Source organism: Mesoplodon bidens, assembly GCF_964165515.1.
Source record: "Mesoplodon bidens genome assembly, chromosome: 1".
Taxonomy (NCBI): Eukaryota; Metazoa; Chordata; class Mammalia; order Artiodactyla; family Ziphiidae; genus Mesoplodon; species Mesoplodon bidens.
The window spans coordinates 6599404-6617182 of NC_138176.1; the positions used below are offsets into that span (position 1 = coordinate 6599404).

General features: G+C 45.6%; 1 protein-coding gene across 1 annotated transcript in view; it reads left to right on the plus strand.

The window, feature by feature from the left end:
- ADAM12 (ADAM metallopeptidase domain 12) overlaps positions 1-17779 on the plus strand; it is a 408187-nt gene that overhangs the window by 370705 nt on the left and 19703 nt on the right. The window contains exons 18-21 of the mRNA XM_081234121.1: positions 652-760; positions 4181-4316; positions 4919-5027; positions 6716-6898. Coding sequence (XP_081090247.1) covers positions 652-760; positions 4181-4316; positions 4919-5027; positions 6716-6898 — 537 coding nt within the window. The remainder of the gene's footprint in view (positions 1-651; positions 761-4180; positions 4317-4918; positions 5028-6715; positions 6899-17779) is intronic.

Below are 17779 nucleotides of genomic sequence, written 5' to 3' on the forward strand. Positions count from 1 at the left end.
TTTTCAGTTGTTCCGCCCATTCCAAATTTGTCAAAAGTTCTTTTTTAGTAACTTGCATTTATCCAGCATTCCCAAAGCATTCAGCCTCATTGTCATAGAAATAATTCTCTCATTTTCACGCTCGTACTCCACTGGTTCCGGCAAATTCCACGTGTGACAGCCTCCCCGAGCCTCCCGTCTGAAGGTGCCGAGGGTTGTCGGGCCCATGATGCCCAAGGGCATGGATTCCATGTCCCTGAAGCAGGGGCCCCTCCTTACCACTGAGAGGGCTTCTCATCTCGGCCAGATCAGGAGGGTTTCCTGGATTTAAAAAGAGGGACATGGAGATTGAGAAGAAAAGGGGGTTGAAAGGAGTGGGTGAGCCCTGATAGCCTCGATCCTTCTCTCAATAGCTGCTGATGTAACGACAGCACATTATGTTAATCCGCAGCCTCGGGCTCTGGGCTCACCTGTGCGGTGCTGGGTTTAGGGTTTATCCTCACAGCCGCATGTGTGGAGTCTGACTGTATCGGTGTGATGGGGGCTCTGACCACAGGGCCTTTGCTTTGCTCTCGGGCTCAATTAGGGCTCAGAGACTTAGCGCTGCCCCCGGGGGAGGTGCGTCCTAACCCTGCTTCCCTCTTGGTGTCTTTCTCCTCTGCTGCCCGAAAGGTGTGTAACAATAGGAAGAACTGTCACTGCGAGGCCCACTGGGCCCCTCCCTTCTGTGACAAGTTTGGCTTTGGAGGAAGCAAAGACAGCGGCCCCATCCGGCAAGCAGGTTAGTGGTGACGGCGCGTCCCGGGGCGTGGGCTGAGCCCCTGGGGGCAGTGGGAAGCCAGGCCCTCGGGGGATCCTTCCAAGCAAGACTGAGGGCTCACCAGCTGTCGGGCGGGTGCACAGCCCGGAAACCCACTGAGGACCCCACGCAGACCTCACACAGCCCGAGGCCTCTCTGTTTCCAGACCCTCTCTAGTCCTTGCCTGATCTTTGCAGAGACTCGTCGCTCTGCTTTACTCAGAGGCTGAGTTTGCCGGGTCTTAGCCTGTGACATTTTCTTAGCTAAGGTCATTCTACCGCAGACTGCCAAGTGGGCCTGAACTTCATTGTCGGATCAAAGGATTTTGTCAAGGCCAGCCTCTGTGTACCAGGGCTAAGAGGTGTGAGGTCAAATGCCTTTTAAAGCTCTTGCTAGAAAGACACCCTCCTCTTCATAAAGGGACGGGTCCCAGCAGTAGCAGCAGAGGTAGCAACAGTTTCTCTTTGCTGAGCCGCTGGTACCTGCCGTGCCTCACGTTTCATGTGCATTAGCGCATCGAATCCTGACAAAAGTTGGCGTTTTTCTTCTTTCCTTACAAGGGACCCGAGGCTCAGGGAAGTTAAGTAACTTTCACAGAGTCACACAGCTAAGACCGAGGCACAGTCTGCCCATGAAGAAGCCCCTAAGGGCGGCTGTGCTGGGCCTGTCAGTTCCTTCCTCCTCAAAGACGTTGAGAAGTGGTCTCCTAGCCCAGGACTGTCTTCTCTGAGCCCTTGTCAGCCAGTTAAGGGGCAGGCCTGAGTGATGCCCGCTTTAAAGTGAAAGTGCAGAGAGCCCACCGCGAGCCGGGGGTGGGGGGGTGTGGGCAGGCAGGAGTGTCCCGAGCACACTTGTGCTGCCACCTTGGTACCCACCTGAGCCCCTGGACACTCAGACGGTGGCTAACGCCACTACGGAGGACGTCATACGCCCTGAGTCCCGCTGTGGCTGGCAGGGTTGAATCTGTGGCTTGGCCACTGTTTCCATGACAACAGACTCAACACTGCTCTACAGGACCAGGCAGGGGGCACAGGGCCAGGAGGGAGAGACCCTCTGAGCAGGCACATCTGGAGAAACAGTGCTGTGAGGAAGGGACGTGAGCTCCTGGGCACCCTTCTGCTTAGAGATGGACGTGTCTCAACACCGCTCCCGAGACCGGCCCCGCAGCAAGTGGAAAAAGGGCCCCAAGATCTTTCCTCTTAGCACACATCCATCCCAGGGGGTAATAAGCCAGGCCTGGCCCAGCGTCCCCACCTTGATGGCTGGCCTCTTGCTGCAACTTCGTCAATTTTCTAATTGTCCATCAAGAGATTATTGTTAAAAGATAGCAGCATTTTAGTTTTTAATGCATCAGGGGCCGTGCCACCTGTTCCATCCTCTGCATTCAAGTGAGCCAGATGGCATTCAAGGAATTGGACAGGATGGCGGGAGACAGGCCACATGCTCTGGGTCCCTTTTTGGTGTGGACACCAGGGGGACTCAGGTTTGGGGGTTTCCTAAACTTTGGGCGAACCCACAGAGTTGCCAATTCTTCATTGTACCAAGTAAGAATATTTTAAAAATGGAAACAACTGAAGAGCCGGACTCATCCACCATCGCCGTCATATCATAAAGGAAAGTAAGTTTACACTCCTCCCCCCGAAACACCTACAAAAGAAGGGCCACAGAAGCAGGCTGATGGCTGCACGGGGCATAGCCGCGCCCTGGGCCTCACTACCCCCAGCCCGCCTGCCTGCCTGTGGCCCAGAAGTTCATGATGCAAGTATTTCTCCAGCATCTGCCAGGCACCAGCTGCTCCCCCGGGTCCTGGGAGACACTCAGCGGGCACAGCGCGGACGAGAAGCTGTGATGGGCGGGGTGACAGTGAGACTCAGGAAGGTGGGCCATGGGACGGAGGGGACACGGGGCAGGCTCGATGGGACGCAGCGCCTGCACTGGATGCGGGGATGGCACTGCCTGAGGTTCTGGCTTGAGCAGCTCGTGGAGACAGGCAGCCTGGCGGGGGCGGGGGGGGGAGCAAGCTCAGCGTGCGGCCCAGTCAGTGTCTGACTGATAACTCATCAGTTTAAGACGTAGGAATTTGGAAGTATGGAACTAGGAAATCTGGCTGAAGCCTCTTGCTCTCTTTTTAATGAGCTGTGTTAAGAGAGAACAGCATCCTCACCAGAGGCACCTGCGACTGCCAGCCCACAGTCTCTAAGGAGGGACATCTGGACCAGGAAACCAGAGCGAGGCTTTTCCAGTAACACAAGTGAATCAAGACAGTCCCGTGTTGATTATCTGCCTTAGACTCAGACTCATCCCTCTTAGGACTTGTCAGCTGGGGACGAAGTCCAGAAACAGAGAGGGTGTGAAGCCTTTCTCCCCCCGGGTGTGGAGCTGCTGCTACTCTGGTTCCCAGCCAGCTGAATGTCCTGGTTGGAGGTCGGGTGGGAGAGCCCTGGTGACAGAAGCCACCTCCACAGCTGTCACCAGCAGCCCGAAAGGACTGCAGGGCACCTACCAGGGGGCACACGGCCTGATGGCTGCTGGCAGGAGAACAGAGACAAACGAATTGAGACCTGTGCTCTCAAGGAATTCACCGCCCTGGTGAAACTGCAAATGCAGGTCCTCCAAATCCCGGCATTGAGAGCCCTCCCCACACGGCCCTTGACCGCAGCTGCAGTTAGAAACCAGCGGGATGGTTTGATTTTCCCTTCCTTTCCACACCCTTGAGGAGTCTTCGTGTCTCTGCACTAAACAAAATGGGATCATATCACAGAAAGGGGGGATGTTTCCTTAGATAAAATAAACAGCATCCTCCTAGAGAAAGGGGTTTGCCCCTCCTCCCAGGCTGCGTTTTTAAGTCCCTAACATAACGAAACAGAACCCAAGGGCATTTAAACTGAGTTTGCTTTTTCACCTTCTAATTTGATGATATCCAGAAGTGTAAGGTCTTGGTCTAAAAAAAAATACAAAAAACAAAAACAGACGCCAACACCAAAGAATGAGAGAGGAAGGAGCCTGCAGGAGCATATTTGTAATGGGGGCTGGGAAGAGTGCAGTTTGGGGACCACTTTAATTCTGATGGGATTCCAGTGACAGCTCCCTGTTACTTTCGCCACCATTCCCCTGCTGTTGTCATGCCTGGGGGGCCCGTGTGACCAGGGATATGGTCCCACTGGCCAGACTGTATTCCCATTTAGCAAGTTCCAGACTTGTCAGAAATGAATAATAGGGCAGATTGCACCTCAGACACGACCTTTGAAGTGAGACTAATTTATCGGTACACAATTCAGGGATTTACTCCCTTCATTTCTGGTCCTTCCTTCAAAGTTCCTTTTGCCATAAATGTCACAGTTTGATACTCCCCGTATTTTAGTTATATGCCTCCTTCTCTGAGTCAAATGTGCTTTCTTTCAGGTAACCAAGGTTTAACGATAGGAATTTTGGTGACCATCCTGTGTCTTCTTGCTGCTGGATTCGTGGTTTATCTCAAAAGGAAGACATTGATACGACTGCTGTTTACAGATAAAAAAACCACCATTGAAAAGCTAAGGTACCCTGGGTTAGGGTCATCTTTTCAAGAAATGGCATTTGAAAGAATGTGCGATGGGCTGCTTCGCACTGTGTTTCCTTAGCAAAGAAGAGGTCAGGTTTTCTGTTGGTTTGGTGTTTTAACATTTCTGCCAGACCAGCTGCCCCTTTCACTTTCCCTTCAAACTATTTGCAATTTATTACATAAATAAGCAGGGTGTTGATGAATTCCGCTGGTGTGTTTTTCCCACCCTTACACTGGTACTTTTTACAAGATGGAATATTAAAACATTTTTATCAGATGGGGTAGCTTTCAATCCAAATATATTCCAAGACATCATTGCTAAAATGCCAGCTTTACGCAAAACGTCTCCCAGGTGTCCCAAGCTGTGTGTCTCTGGATTGCAAGAACTAATTTAACAGAATAATGGCTTGGGGGGAAAAAACTCAATGTTTATGTTTTAATCTCGTAAGAGCGTTAGAGAACTTTTCTCTTGCATGTTTACCACACTAAGTTAAAAGAAGTGAATTGCATCTTGCGTGTCACTGTGAACAAAACAGAAAAAGTCAAGTCAGGCAGAGGAGACAGCGCCCTCGGCAAGTGTGTCTGGGATTGCGTTGCAGGTGTGTGCGCCCTTCCCGGCCGTCCAGTGGCTCCCAGCCTAGTCAGGCTCACCTTACCCACCTCAGCAAAGGGCTGATGAGGAAGCCGCCATCTTCCAACACACCTAAGGTGAGTTTTGAACAAACATAAGAAGCGAGCAAGCACATGAAGATGCAGGTTTTTCAGAAGAGCTTGAGCAGGACTAGCCCCCGCAGCCTCTTGCTGTGAGAGGCTGGGTCAGCACCCTCGGGACCATAGGGGCTTCCCGAGGTGGTGGCTGGGGCTGGAAGAGGCTCACGGTGCCAGGTCCCACGGAGGCCATGTGCCCTGCAGGACACGCTACACAGTCATCATCCCTGCAGTCACCCAGGTGGCCACAGTCCTAGGAGGCCCACCGGGTATGCTGACCAGGCAGGGTCCTGCTGCTAGACCCCTTCTGTGATTTGAGAATGCCACTGACTGGGTTTGGGCGAGCTTCTGTGGCCCGCTGCTACTCCCAGGGTATTTCTGAGAGTTACACTGAACCCTTGGTCAGGCCCATTTTGCTCCAGCCCTGGGCTATAGAATCTCCGTCCAACCGATGGCTTCAAAGAGCTGGATCCTCAAACCAAAGTACCTCATGGTTCCCTCCTGTCTCTCCACTTTCCTGCTACCTTGATGAGTTATGACTAGTGCTCACTCTGATATTTAGGTTCCCCCACCAAGTGCTTTTGATGTACCTATGGGTTGGGTTCCAAAGAGGAGACAGCCTTCCCTAATAAGCATTATCACCTTTCACCCCTAACCATGGGAGACAGGAAAAACAGCTTCCTTTGCAAGAGCCAAAGATGCAATTTTATCTTGAAGAGCCAAAACCCAGAAATTACCCAAATATCAATCAACAAGTAAAAGGGTAAACACACTTTGGTATATTTACACAGTGGAATGCTACTCAGAATTAGAAAACATGAACTATTGATACACACTACATCTTGGATAAATCTCAAAGTAATTATGATGAGTGAAAGAAGCCAGACCAAAAATGATGATTTCATTTATATAAAATTCTAGAAAATGCAAACCAATTGATAGTGACAGAAATCGGATCAATAGCTGCTGGGAGACGGAGAAAGGGGGACGGAGGGAGGGAAGGAAGACGGGGCGATGGATATGTTCTTCGCTTTACTTACTGGGATGGTTTCATGGGTGTGAATCTACGTCAAAATTTACCAAGTTGTACATTTTAAATATATGCAATTAATAGTCAATGAAACCTCAATAAAGCTATTTATAGAAAGAAAGGAAGAAAAGAGGGAGGCAGGGAGGGGCAGGGGGCATGAGACCCACGCTGCATCCGTTCTCATCTGTCACTAAAAACAAGGCCACCAGGCAGGAGACGGTCCTCCAGACCCAGACCCTCACCTCCGCCCCGATGCTCCTTCCCCAGGAGTTTTCCTCGGTTCTCATCGAGCCTGGTGTACACTGAACGACGTCTCATTTTCACAAGTCCTTTGGAATTCCCTTAAGACCTGGTCTGTGTCTTCATGCGTGTTGGTGCTTCTGCCTTGCACCTACTTGCTAACGAATTAAACCAGTTTTTAAACATTTAGATAGAACACAACCCCACTATTCCAGGTTTGGGGGTGGGGGAGGGTGGTTTGTTAGAATCCTGAAGCTGACATCAATAATTACAGATGCCCTCTGCTGTAATCCCTTGATTTCTTCCCCTCGTCCACCTGCCCTCCCCCTGCAGCTAGAGCAGGTGAGTTAGCACTGCTTGTCCCTCCAGGAATTACACAGTAATGGCCCCATCATGGCTCTTTGCTCTGACCCCACAGGACAATCCCAGGAGATGGCCGCAGTGTCAGCATGTGGACATCAGCAGACCCCTCAAAGCCCTTGAGGCCACCCCTCTGCCCAGCTCTTCTCAGCGAGGACTCCCGCCCCTGCACCCGGCTCCTCGTGTGCCCTGCGTCCCTGCCAGACCCCTGCCGGCCAACCCTGCACTCAGACAGGCCCAGGTATGCCCTCAGTTGTTAATTTGATGGAGGTCATTCAGATCCAGACTCTGCTACTTGCTAAAGTCTGAACATGGGCGAGTTGCTTAAGTTCTCAGCACCCATATACAATGGAGATAATTCAGCTCCTGAGATGGATACATAAGATCATCCAGGTAAAGCATTTAGTACAGTGCTTGGTGTCTAGTTATGGTGCAATATATTTTAGGTATTATTAGGAATATTTTTATCTTTTCTATTCAGAATAGTGAGGGTGCCCATTCAACTTGTCATCTAGACCGTGACACTTTTGAGAGTGACAGGTGGCACTGTGAATAATTAGGCCTGGGCAATAAAACAGAGATGATCACTTTAGGAATGATAATGGGCCTACTTTCTTACCTTTTTCGCCTTCAAAAATTATTTACAAAAATGTTACCACCGATTTAGTTTCTCCATACCAGATGCAAGAGTGTGTAAGATACTTTGTGTATATGATCTCATTTTTATGCCGTTTTTGGAAGTAACTGTTTGTTATGACATGAACAACAGGAAACTGGAGGTGGGGAGAAAAGTAAAAGCAACCAAGTGAAAAGCACAAAGATATAATCGCTGGTCATTTTTCACTGCTATCAATGTTATATTTTCTTCTATCAATTTTTGTATACTTAAATGTCTATTTAACATAATTTAGATTATTCTATATGTACATTGCATTATATATATTCTACTTCTTTGCCTTAAAAGTCATTCCCATTTACCATGGCATTAAAAATTGTTTAAAATGTTATTTTATCGGCAACACTGTATGTGTATATAGAATACTTTTTTAAGTGCTTGCCAATTACTGGGCATGTTTCGATATCTCCAATTTTTGCTATTATAAATAGCTCTCTTATGAAGGTCTAGATAGATAAATTTTGGACCACTTTAATTATTCCCTTGGAGAGATTCCTAAGAGTGAAAATACTGGGTTGAAAAATGGTATAACCATTTTAAGCGTCTTAATGTATAAATTAAGCATTTTTTAAGGATGGATACGCACTTACATTCCCATACTAGTACAGAGCATACTAGTACTAAGTATTAACATTTCAAAGCTTTGCGCATTTGATACATAAAACAAAATATCTTTCTGTGTAGTAGTTCTATAAATTACTGAACGGGATGTTGAAGTTTCCAACTATAACTGCGTCTCTTCTTGGCCATCAGTTTTTACTTCATGTGTTTTGAAGCTCTGTTGTTTTTGGTACAAAACAATTAGGATTATTGTGTCTTCTTGGTGAATTGACCCTTTTATCATTATGTAATGTCCTTTAGCTCTGATGACTTTGTTCTAAAATCTACTTTATCTCACATAAATACATTCACCTCAGTTTTCTTTTGATTAGGGTTTGCAAGGTATGGGTTTTTCCATCTTTTTACTTTTAATCTACCTACGTCATTTGACTTGAAATGAGTTTCTCAGAGACAACATATAGTTGGGTCGTGTATTCATCTGTTCCGTCAGTCACTGTCTTTTAACTGATGTGTATAGACCATTTACTTTTAATGTAAGTATTGATATGTTAGAATTGAAGTCTACCATTTTAATGTTTTTATCATACTCCTCTTTCCTGACTTCTTGTGGGTTTGTTGAACATTTTTCACTATTCCATATTGATTCGTCAGTAGTGTTTATATTGTCTGGCTGCACTTTTTTGTATGGCTGCCCTAGGGCAGGGTTTCTCAACCTCGACATTGTTGGCATTTGGGGCTGGATGACTCTTTGTTGTATGGGACTGACCCGCGTATCAGAATATTTAGCAGCAACTTGGTTTCTACCAACTACAGATGGCAGTAGAGTGTGTAATCATGTCTCTAAACATTGCCAGATGTTCCCTGAGAGACAAAAGTCACCCCTGATTGAAAACTGCTCCTCAAAAAATTACAATATAGGTACATAATTTATCACAGCCTACTAGTGTCAATATTTCATCACTTCAAGTGGAATGTAAAAACTTTACCTCCTTTTAGGTCTCTTTATCCCTCTCCCTTTAAGATATGGATGTCTTAAGTGTTACCTTTACATAGTGAGAAGCACTTCAGATGTTGTCATTTTTGCTTTCAAACATCAAGCATCATTTTTTAAACTTAAGAATGGTTTACAGTATCTACTCACATAGTCACCCTTTCCATTCTTTCTCCACTCTGATGTTCCAGGTTTCTTTCTGTTATCATTTCCTTTCTGTCTGAAAAAACTTCCTTCAGCTATTCAAGTTAGCCATTCGAAAGCAGGTCTGCTGGTGACAAATTCTCTTAGTTTTCCGTCATCTGAAAATGTCTGTTTCACCTTTATTCCTGAAGCATATTTTCAATGGATATAGAATTCTGGGTTAACTGTTTTAGTCTTGCAACATTTGAAAACTGTTGTTCTGCTTCCTTCTGGTCTTTACGGTGATGAGAAATCCACTGAAAAATTCCATCCACAGTCTCTGTTCCAGGGAAGAGATGAGGTCTGTTATTGCAAGGAGGGATGGAAAGCAGGGCTCTGCCAGCTCCAGGATGTGGTGCCCAGTGGGGACAGCAGGGCATGGCTTTTTCCTAGTGCTCACCCAGAGGTAGAGTAAGGTCAGGTATGGTCAAATGTTGCTCTTACTGGGTCACCCTTCTCCTGTTCTTTTAGCTAAAGATAGCAGGCTTTCCTCCGGCTTGTGTGTGTGTCTGTGTGTGTGTGTGTGTGTGTGTGTGTGTCTGTGTGTCTGTCTGTCTGTCCGTCTGTCTAGTGCTATTGGCATTTCCAGATGGGGGGCTCTCCAGAGCCCAGGCCAAGATATAAAGAAGGGGAAAACAAAAAACAAGGACTCACTACTGGGTCATTCCTTGAGTTCTGAGGTCCCTAGCCAGTCCATTTACTTTCCTGCAACTTTTAGAGTGTCAGCTGCTTTATGAATTTTCTCCAGGCTTTTTTGTTATAATTTGCAGGAGGAATAGGGTGAAATGTGCTTATTCCATCTTGTCCAGATCTCATTTCTTTTTGCATTTCTTTGATTGCCAGGACACTTGAACTGCTTTTTGTATATCTATTAACAAATGGTGTGCTGGTAAATTGGCTGTCCAAAAAAAAAAGCCTTGATTTGTAGGTAATTTCTCTGCTGTAAAAACTCCACCATGATCAATTTCAAGTTATTAACGTGATGTCACTGAACAAGAAGTAGAGAATCAGTTGACATGAGCTGCTTACAGCCAGCTCCAGCATACAGCTGCTATTAACTGTATTTGTTCTGTAAGTTGTCTGTTCCCATCTTTGCCTATTTTTTTCCTCTGTGAGAGAGAGTTTTTCTTCCTGATTTGTTAGTTTTTTTTTAACATCTTTACTGGAGTATAATTGCTTTACAATGGTGTGTTCGTTTCTGCTTTATAACAAAGTGAATCAGCTATACATGTACATACATCCCCATATCTCCTCCCTCTTGTTAGAGTTCATTTTCTTAATGGGTTAAGAATATTTACCCTTTTCCAGTAATTTACTGTAAACATCTCCCTAATTTGTCTTTCAGTTTTATTTATTTATGCTATTTTTTGGTATAAAAGGAATTCCAGTTTTTAATATTTAATTTATTAATCTTTGGTGAACTCGCCCATTCCTTTTGTGCTTACGAAGTCCTCTCCCATTTCAGTCACTTAAGATCCACCTATAACTTCTGTTTATTTTGTTGTCTGTTGACCATTCTGTCAACATTGGTTTTGAACCTGTCTTGGATTTACATGGGTGGAAGGGGTGGGCACCTTCTAAACTTTTCTGGACTTATTCGAGAAGCTGATGAAGGCTATGAACCATCAGAGGATGCACCACTACTCAATATTTTGTATGCAAATTTCAGATATTCTCAGAGCCCATAAGCCACTTCCCCAAGGATTCCCTGGTACCGAGGCTTCTCCTGTCTCTGTTTAAGCAGCTTGCCTGTGTACCGTGTGAATCTAGGACTGTCTCTAATAGGAAGGATATTTCTACTTGCTGGTGTCTTTTTTCCTACCAGCAGTGAATGCCTACAGAAGCAACGCCTTCAAGAGTTCCTTTAAGGCAGGCCCCAAAAAAGGCCTTCATTCTGTTTTATGAAACTGAGGAAGTGTTACCCTTTAAACATTAGTAACTGAAAAATCCACACTTCTCACTCCAGGCTGGTGTCTGTCTGTCTGGAGCTTTTCCGAGACATATGATACAGATTAAGCTCTCACTTTCCCTCCCATCACACAGAGGGAACTGGCATTAATTCCGTGCAAGTGCAGTGCCTATTCGGAGGTGGCTCTGGTTCGGCAACGCGGATTGAATCCACTGACACTTTGTACTTTAGCATTACTAGTGCCCTGTCCCACATGACATGACAGACACATGGCTACATGGCCAGCCCTGCTTTGTTCATCCAGACTTACCATCTACACTTTCTGGAAGGAAAACGCTATCATAAACACCACAGTCGTGGTCAGCCTCACATCTGAAGGGTAAGTTAATTCTTTATAGAAAATGTTCCATCAAATGTTCTGTGTGATTTTTAAAAATCAAGGACAGTTGAATCAACTCCTTCTCTTGTCCACAAATGGGCCTTTCTGGGCTACCATTTCCTTCTCGGGGAAATGAGCCTTGGAACTCAAGCTTCTCAAACTAACTCCTCAGCCTTGATGGAGGAAACGAACTTTCATTTCCTTTTCATCCTGTCAGCTCTTTTAGAGGAAAATAATTCAGTGTATTCATCTAGCTTTTAGCTGACGGCTGCCAAGTTCTCCTGAACCACAGCCTGAGCATGAAAGGCAAAGTGTGGGCTTGAGAAAAGGCTGGAAAAATGATGAAAAAAATAAGAGGCCACAGGGGTGTGTGGTCACCTACAACTGTGTGCATAGGCAGGGAGCATGATAGACTGTCTTTGTTCTGCTTGGCATTGGCCCCTGCCCTACCTTGTATATTAGGTTAGCAATCCACCAGGAATGGGCACTTAAATGAGGAGATCAGACAAACCAGCATCCATTTCCATCATATAAGCCACGACAGAAGCACTGGGGGAGGTCTTCTGCACTGACAGCTGCCGGATAGAGAGTTTATCTCAGGCTCTGGAAGGGAAAGAGGAGGAAAGGAAAACAGGGCTAGTTCCAGGAGTGGCTACAGAAGGATCCCGGAGGGTTTTGAGAGGCTTTCTGATGACAGTTAATCTTAAGGTATTTTAGGTGTTTTTTCTCTGATGAAAAAAGTGTTCAAAATCATCCAATTTTGTACCCCAGAAAAGTCCATTTTACTGTATGATCGTTTTTTAAAGAGTAATGTATAATAAGGGGAGGAAATACACATGCACACCGAACACATGTCTTGAGCAGAATTCTGGAGGGGCATCTTCGGGCAGCAGGCTTGAGCTCTGACGCCCAGGTAGGGGGAGAGATGGGGGCACGTGAGCTCAAGAGCTGTGCTTCATAGAGCGAAAGGATCACTTTCTCTCAGCCCAGACATCGTTTGTAAAGTCAACCGACTTGACTTCCGGGAGGGAAGGGGGCCCGAGAAGCACTGGGAGAGCCAGCGACTCTAGGAGAAATAACGTCGGACACCGGGTTTTACGTTTCCCTTTTCTGCCCTTACATCCCCAAACCTCAGCGCAGGGGGCTAACCATTGCGGCCTCGTGCCGGTCTTGAGTTGGTCGGCAGATGAAGGAGACGCTGCAGTCTCACCAGGGGCATGTGTGCAGGGGGAGGACGGCCTCCTGCAGAGTCAGGCCTGAGCTGCGGGGAGAGGACCCAGACAGCAGCCTGGAGGAGCGCAGGCTGGGAGGTGGCAGGCGCAGCCCCCCGACACAGACACCACCCAGGGACCCTGAGACCATCACACAAGAGAGGGTCTCAGGTTACTAAATATGAATTTAAAAATAAGTGTGACTCAAAAGGCTAGAAAATGTGAAGACATTCAGGTGACATTCTTACCCACCAACACCAGTGTGCCTAACTTTATTCCCGGATGAGAAAAGGAAAGGATCGAGGACAAACTCTGGGAGCTTCGTTAAATTTCTAGGACGTGGCACACTGAAATCCTTTATGCAGTTTATTATAATTAGTAGGCTTCATCCATTCATTTAAAGTTTAAATAAAAACACGTTCAATGTCACATCTACGAACTAGATTTCTCTGCGCACAGAATTATGTCTAGAGAAGGCTGTGCTAAGAAGTTGGAGATGGAAACGCAGTTTTCTGCTGTCAGTCTGAAATGTGCCATGATTCTAACGGGAATGTAAGTAGCACCTTCAATCCATAGATGGGCCATTCTCCTAACACGTAAACATCGCCTGAAAGCATCACTTAGCATTTATCTGTATTTTTGTTAAAGTTTGCCCCTTAAAATGGCATTTGAATTATACGTGCTGATGTGTGGTCATACTTGATCTGGACTTAAGCCCTTAGTTTCCTGGAAAACGTTAGGCATGCTTTTTCTCCGTGGAATCTTATCAGTGAGTTATACTACGGAACTGACTGGTTAAGATTGTTTTTCCAGTCAGATTAGCTTCTTTACTAGAACAGTAGGAAGCAAAAAACGACGACCGAATCTGTCTCTTAGATTGCTTTTGGCTGAATTAAAGTCCTTTCCTGAGACAGCAGATGGGCCTGTGAGAATACTTACCAACCCTCTTTCTGGCACAACTGGTCTGTGCTGCAGAAAGTTCAGCAATGGCAGGATTAATTTCTACTTTTATTCTCATAACCAAGTGGTCTATAGATGCCTATGTGTGTTTGAGTTGTTTTACTAAGTGTTTTGGTATAAGGAGCTTCTCAGTTGTGTTTTGAATTGTTATAAAATAGCAAGCACGGATTGCGCGCCAGTTATGTGGCTGATGCTCCCGGGCTAAGCACTTTGCAGGCATTTCTAATGCTCTCAAGGAGGCCTAGGAGGCAGGTACTGCCAACAGCCCCATTTGACAGAGGAGGAGACAAGGTAAAGTGAGGCTAAATAGCAAGACCCCCCCCGGGACTTCCCTGGTGGCGCAGTGGTTGAGAGTCTGCCTGCTGATGCAGGGGACACAGGTTCATGCCCCGGTCCGGGAAGATCCCACATGCCGCAGAGTGGCTGGGCCCGTGAGCCATGGCCGCTGAGCCTGTGCGTCCGGAGCCTGTGCTCTGCAGCGGGAGAGGCTACAACAGTAAGAGGCCCACGTACCGCAAAAAAAAAAAAAAAAAAAATAGCAAGACCCCCCCCAAAGCGGGAGAGCCAGGGCTCAAACCCATGTCCTCCGCCTGCAGTCTTAAAATGGGTGCACGAGCAGGTGGCTGGAGAGGGGAGGGAGGCAGAAACTGCAGGAAGACTGGCATGATGAGCATGTTTCAGATCACTGACTGCCTTGATGACCTTTCATTCATTTCCCCCACTTTTGCCACAGAGATAAAGGTGAAGGGGGGGTGGGTACCTTCTGGCATCGTGCAGAGCCTCAGACTGTAACAAGAAAGTCTTTCATTTCTCTTTGCTTTTGCTTGTAACAGTATCACACTCCAGCCCTTCTTGTCTACTATTGTCTTTCTTGGAACCAGCCCTTGTTCAGAACCCTAGCAGTAGTTGCATTGCATTCCGGATATTCGCAGCATCTTAAATGAAAAATCCTCCATGCCTTTTTTGTAGAGGTGGAGATTTTCAGTTCAGCGTTTCTGACAAACATGACATTTCTCCTCATCCACACCTTACCTGTGTCTGTAGAACGTACAACACACCGTATTTTGTAAAACAAGACTGGCCAATCTTGTACATCTCTTCTAAGACTGTAGAGCAATCAGACTTGGCTTAAGTAGCCTCAGAGAGAGCGGGGGAGAGCTATTTCAAGGAGCCCTCCCTCTCCCAACCCACACAAAAAGTGATGAACAATTAACACAGGCTCTTATTCGTGAGAATAACTACTCATTCGTAAATGCTTTATAAGGATATAAATAGGAGCCAAACAAATTAATTGAGACCATGATTTAGGAACCATCCGGCGATAGCTGGTCGCTCTGAGGTTGAGCCCAAACGTTCCAAGTCATCTTCAACAGAATGAATTCGGTATCTGAATGGATTTGAAAGAGGATTTGCACGCTTGGGACCTGTGTGAGTGGCCGATACTTAAACCAGCACTCACAAGAATCCATTCGTCAAGATGCTCTCCCAAAGAAGTGAGATGAAAATCATTATAAAAGCCTTCGTTACTACAGGGAAGCCTAAAGCTAATAACTGAGAAAACGTGCTGGGAAGCATCCTCTGTGTCTTCTCTCGGCTCCCTAGGTTTCACCCTTTTGCCCAGGTGTTCTCTGAGACCCCCACCCCCCGAGCCTTTCTGCAGTCCTCCCAGGGGTCTCCTTACTCAGAGTCACCCGGACACCTGTCCTGCCCCATTTCAGAAGGCACAAGACTGAGTTATTCATCTCCAGGTACACCTCAGCCCAGGCCCTTGAACACAGTAGACACGTAGGAAATATGCTGAATTGATGTGAATTTTCAGTCGTAAATAATAAGCCTTGTCACTGGCTCACTTACTCCCTGGGGGGTGGGGAGGGGCTGCCATATCAGTGAGTCATGGGTTAGCAAAAATTGGAGCCACTTACTCCTATAAATGTAAAGTGTAGCTACCAAGGTTTTGGACTCCTGCTAACCTCTGCCTGCCCAGTACTTCCAGAAACTTCCGCTAAAATTTGTTGAGTTTCATATCATACACTGATTTTTTTTCTCTATCCAAGCCATTTATTTGAAACGCCAACTATATGTAGGATAAAGTCAGCGTTACATGCTTGTCAGTAACTGTAGAAATACAGAACCAGTGAAAACCTTTGTACAACCGTAATGACACTCAAAAGAGAAATGTATCATTGTACAATGCTTCACACACAGGAATTCAACTTTGAAGGTATCTAAATAAAAATACATTTCTTTAAAAAATACTATGTACAATTGAAGCGTAAACAAGTTTTACAAAGTACTAGTCATGCAGGTTGTAGAAAACACTTGCATAGGACATGAAATCAGTTTAAGAAAAATTTCTGAGCCTTTAGCATTGAAGGCACTTGACTTTATTCCAGTAACAGTACAACCACAAGAAATGCGGTGTTGTAGAAAGTACACTAATATTTACATGACAGACCCATCTGATGTCTCTAAAGTTACTGCACGGGGAAGCACCCTTATCTCCCTGGAGAGAAATCACTTCAGAGGGAAGCCGTTTAACTCATTACAGTAGTCAATGGCATGTTTGTTTTCCACTCACTTCTGTTACTATAAACACCCAGATTGTACATGAAAAAAAAACCGGATGCCTGATACTTTACCTTTATATTTTGTAACAGGCAATGGATGCCTATAAGTAAAAAATTCCAACAGCGTAAAGGGTTATTCAGAAAACAGTCTCTCTCCCACCTTTGTCACCAGGCTCCCTTCGCAGAAGCAATCATTGCTACTAGACTTTTGTAAAATGTAATTTAGAATACAGTGAAAAGTCTCTTCCACCTGTCTCTCTCTGCAGAGTGAGAGATTATGGAAAATTTGGAAATTTCAGACACTCAAAATTGGAGAGGAAGGTACAGTGAAACCTGGCCGCCTGTCACGCATCTTCAGCAGCCGTCACCTTGCTATCACTCTTATTTCAAACCTTAGATCCTTATTTTGGATTCAAATGGCAGCACACTCCGTACTTCTTTCTACTTTGGTTATTCCAGATCCACCTCATCCTTTTCACTGGCTGTGTAGTATTTCATGGTAGAACCACACCGTAGATTCTTTAACCAGTCCCTTACTGATGGCCACATGGGTGGTTTCCAATCATTTGCTCCTTCAAACAGGCATATTCTTGCCCAGGTACCTTGGGCCGATGCATGACGATGGACGTGGGATAAATTACTGGGAGCACAATTGCTGATCCAAGGCCATATGCATTTAGAAATTTGGTAGTGAGGCAGAAATGCTTCCAAAGGAGTCGTCCCAATTTCTGTTCCCCAAGTCTTCACCAATATAGTGCGTTCAGAGGATTTTTTTTTATCTTTGCCAATGTGATAGGTTGGGAAAAAAAAGTATCTACATGGGCCTCCCTGGTGGCGCAGTGGTTGAGAGTCCGCCTGCCGATGCAGGGGATACGGGTTCGTGCCCCGGTCCGGGAGGATCCCATATGCCGCGGAGCGGCTGGGCCTGTGAGCCATGGCCGCTGAGCCTGCGCATCCGGAGCCTGTGCTCCGCAACGGGAGAGGCCACAACAGTGAGAGGCCCGCATACCGCAAAAAAAAAAAAAAAAAAAAAAAAAAAGTATCTACATTTTTCTTCCTAAGAATGAGATGGAGGATCTTTCCACAGGTTTAAAATCCATTTGTTTTGTCCCTTTTTCATACACTATGTTGTCGCCTCCTTTGCCACTTTTTTTGTCATGTTTAGAAAGGCGTGTCTACCCAAAGATTACAAATATGTTTTTCTATTTCTTATACCTTCATGATCTTTTCTTCACATTTAAGTATTTGATCCACCTGCTCTTTAGTGTATAAAATGAAGTAGGAATCCAACTTTATTTTTCTAGATGACCACCTGACTAATCCTCAGCACTGTTCATTGTATTTGTGTACTTATTTGTCCATTATTGGCTTATCTTTTCTTTATTAGATTTACCTGGTTTCTCCTCAACTCCTCCTACCCCCAAAGAACCAGCTCTAGATTTTATATATGACTTTCCTTTTACTATTGTTAGACCACAGAAACATTACTTTCATTTCCCCTCTACAAATCTGAGATAATATCTCTCTCGTTGGACTTTGTGATAATTAAATGAAAATATCTAACATTATTAGAATGTCTGTAATGTCTTTGCTAAATGATAGTAATTAATTTTTTATTTTACTAATTATTTTCTGCTTTTATCTTTATCACTTCTATTTTTAGGTTTATTTTCTTTCTCTAACTT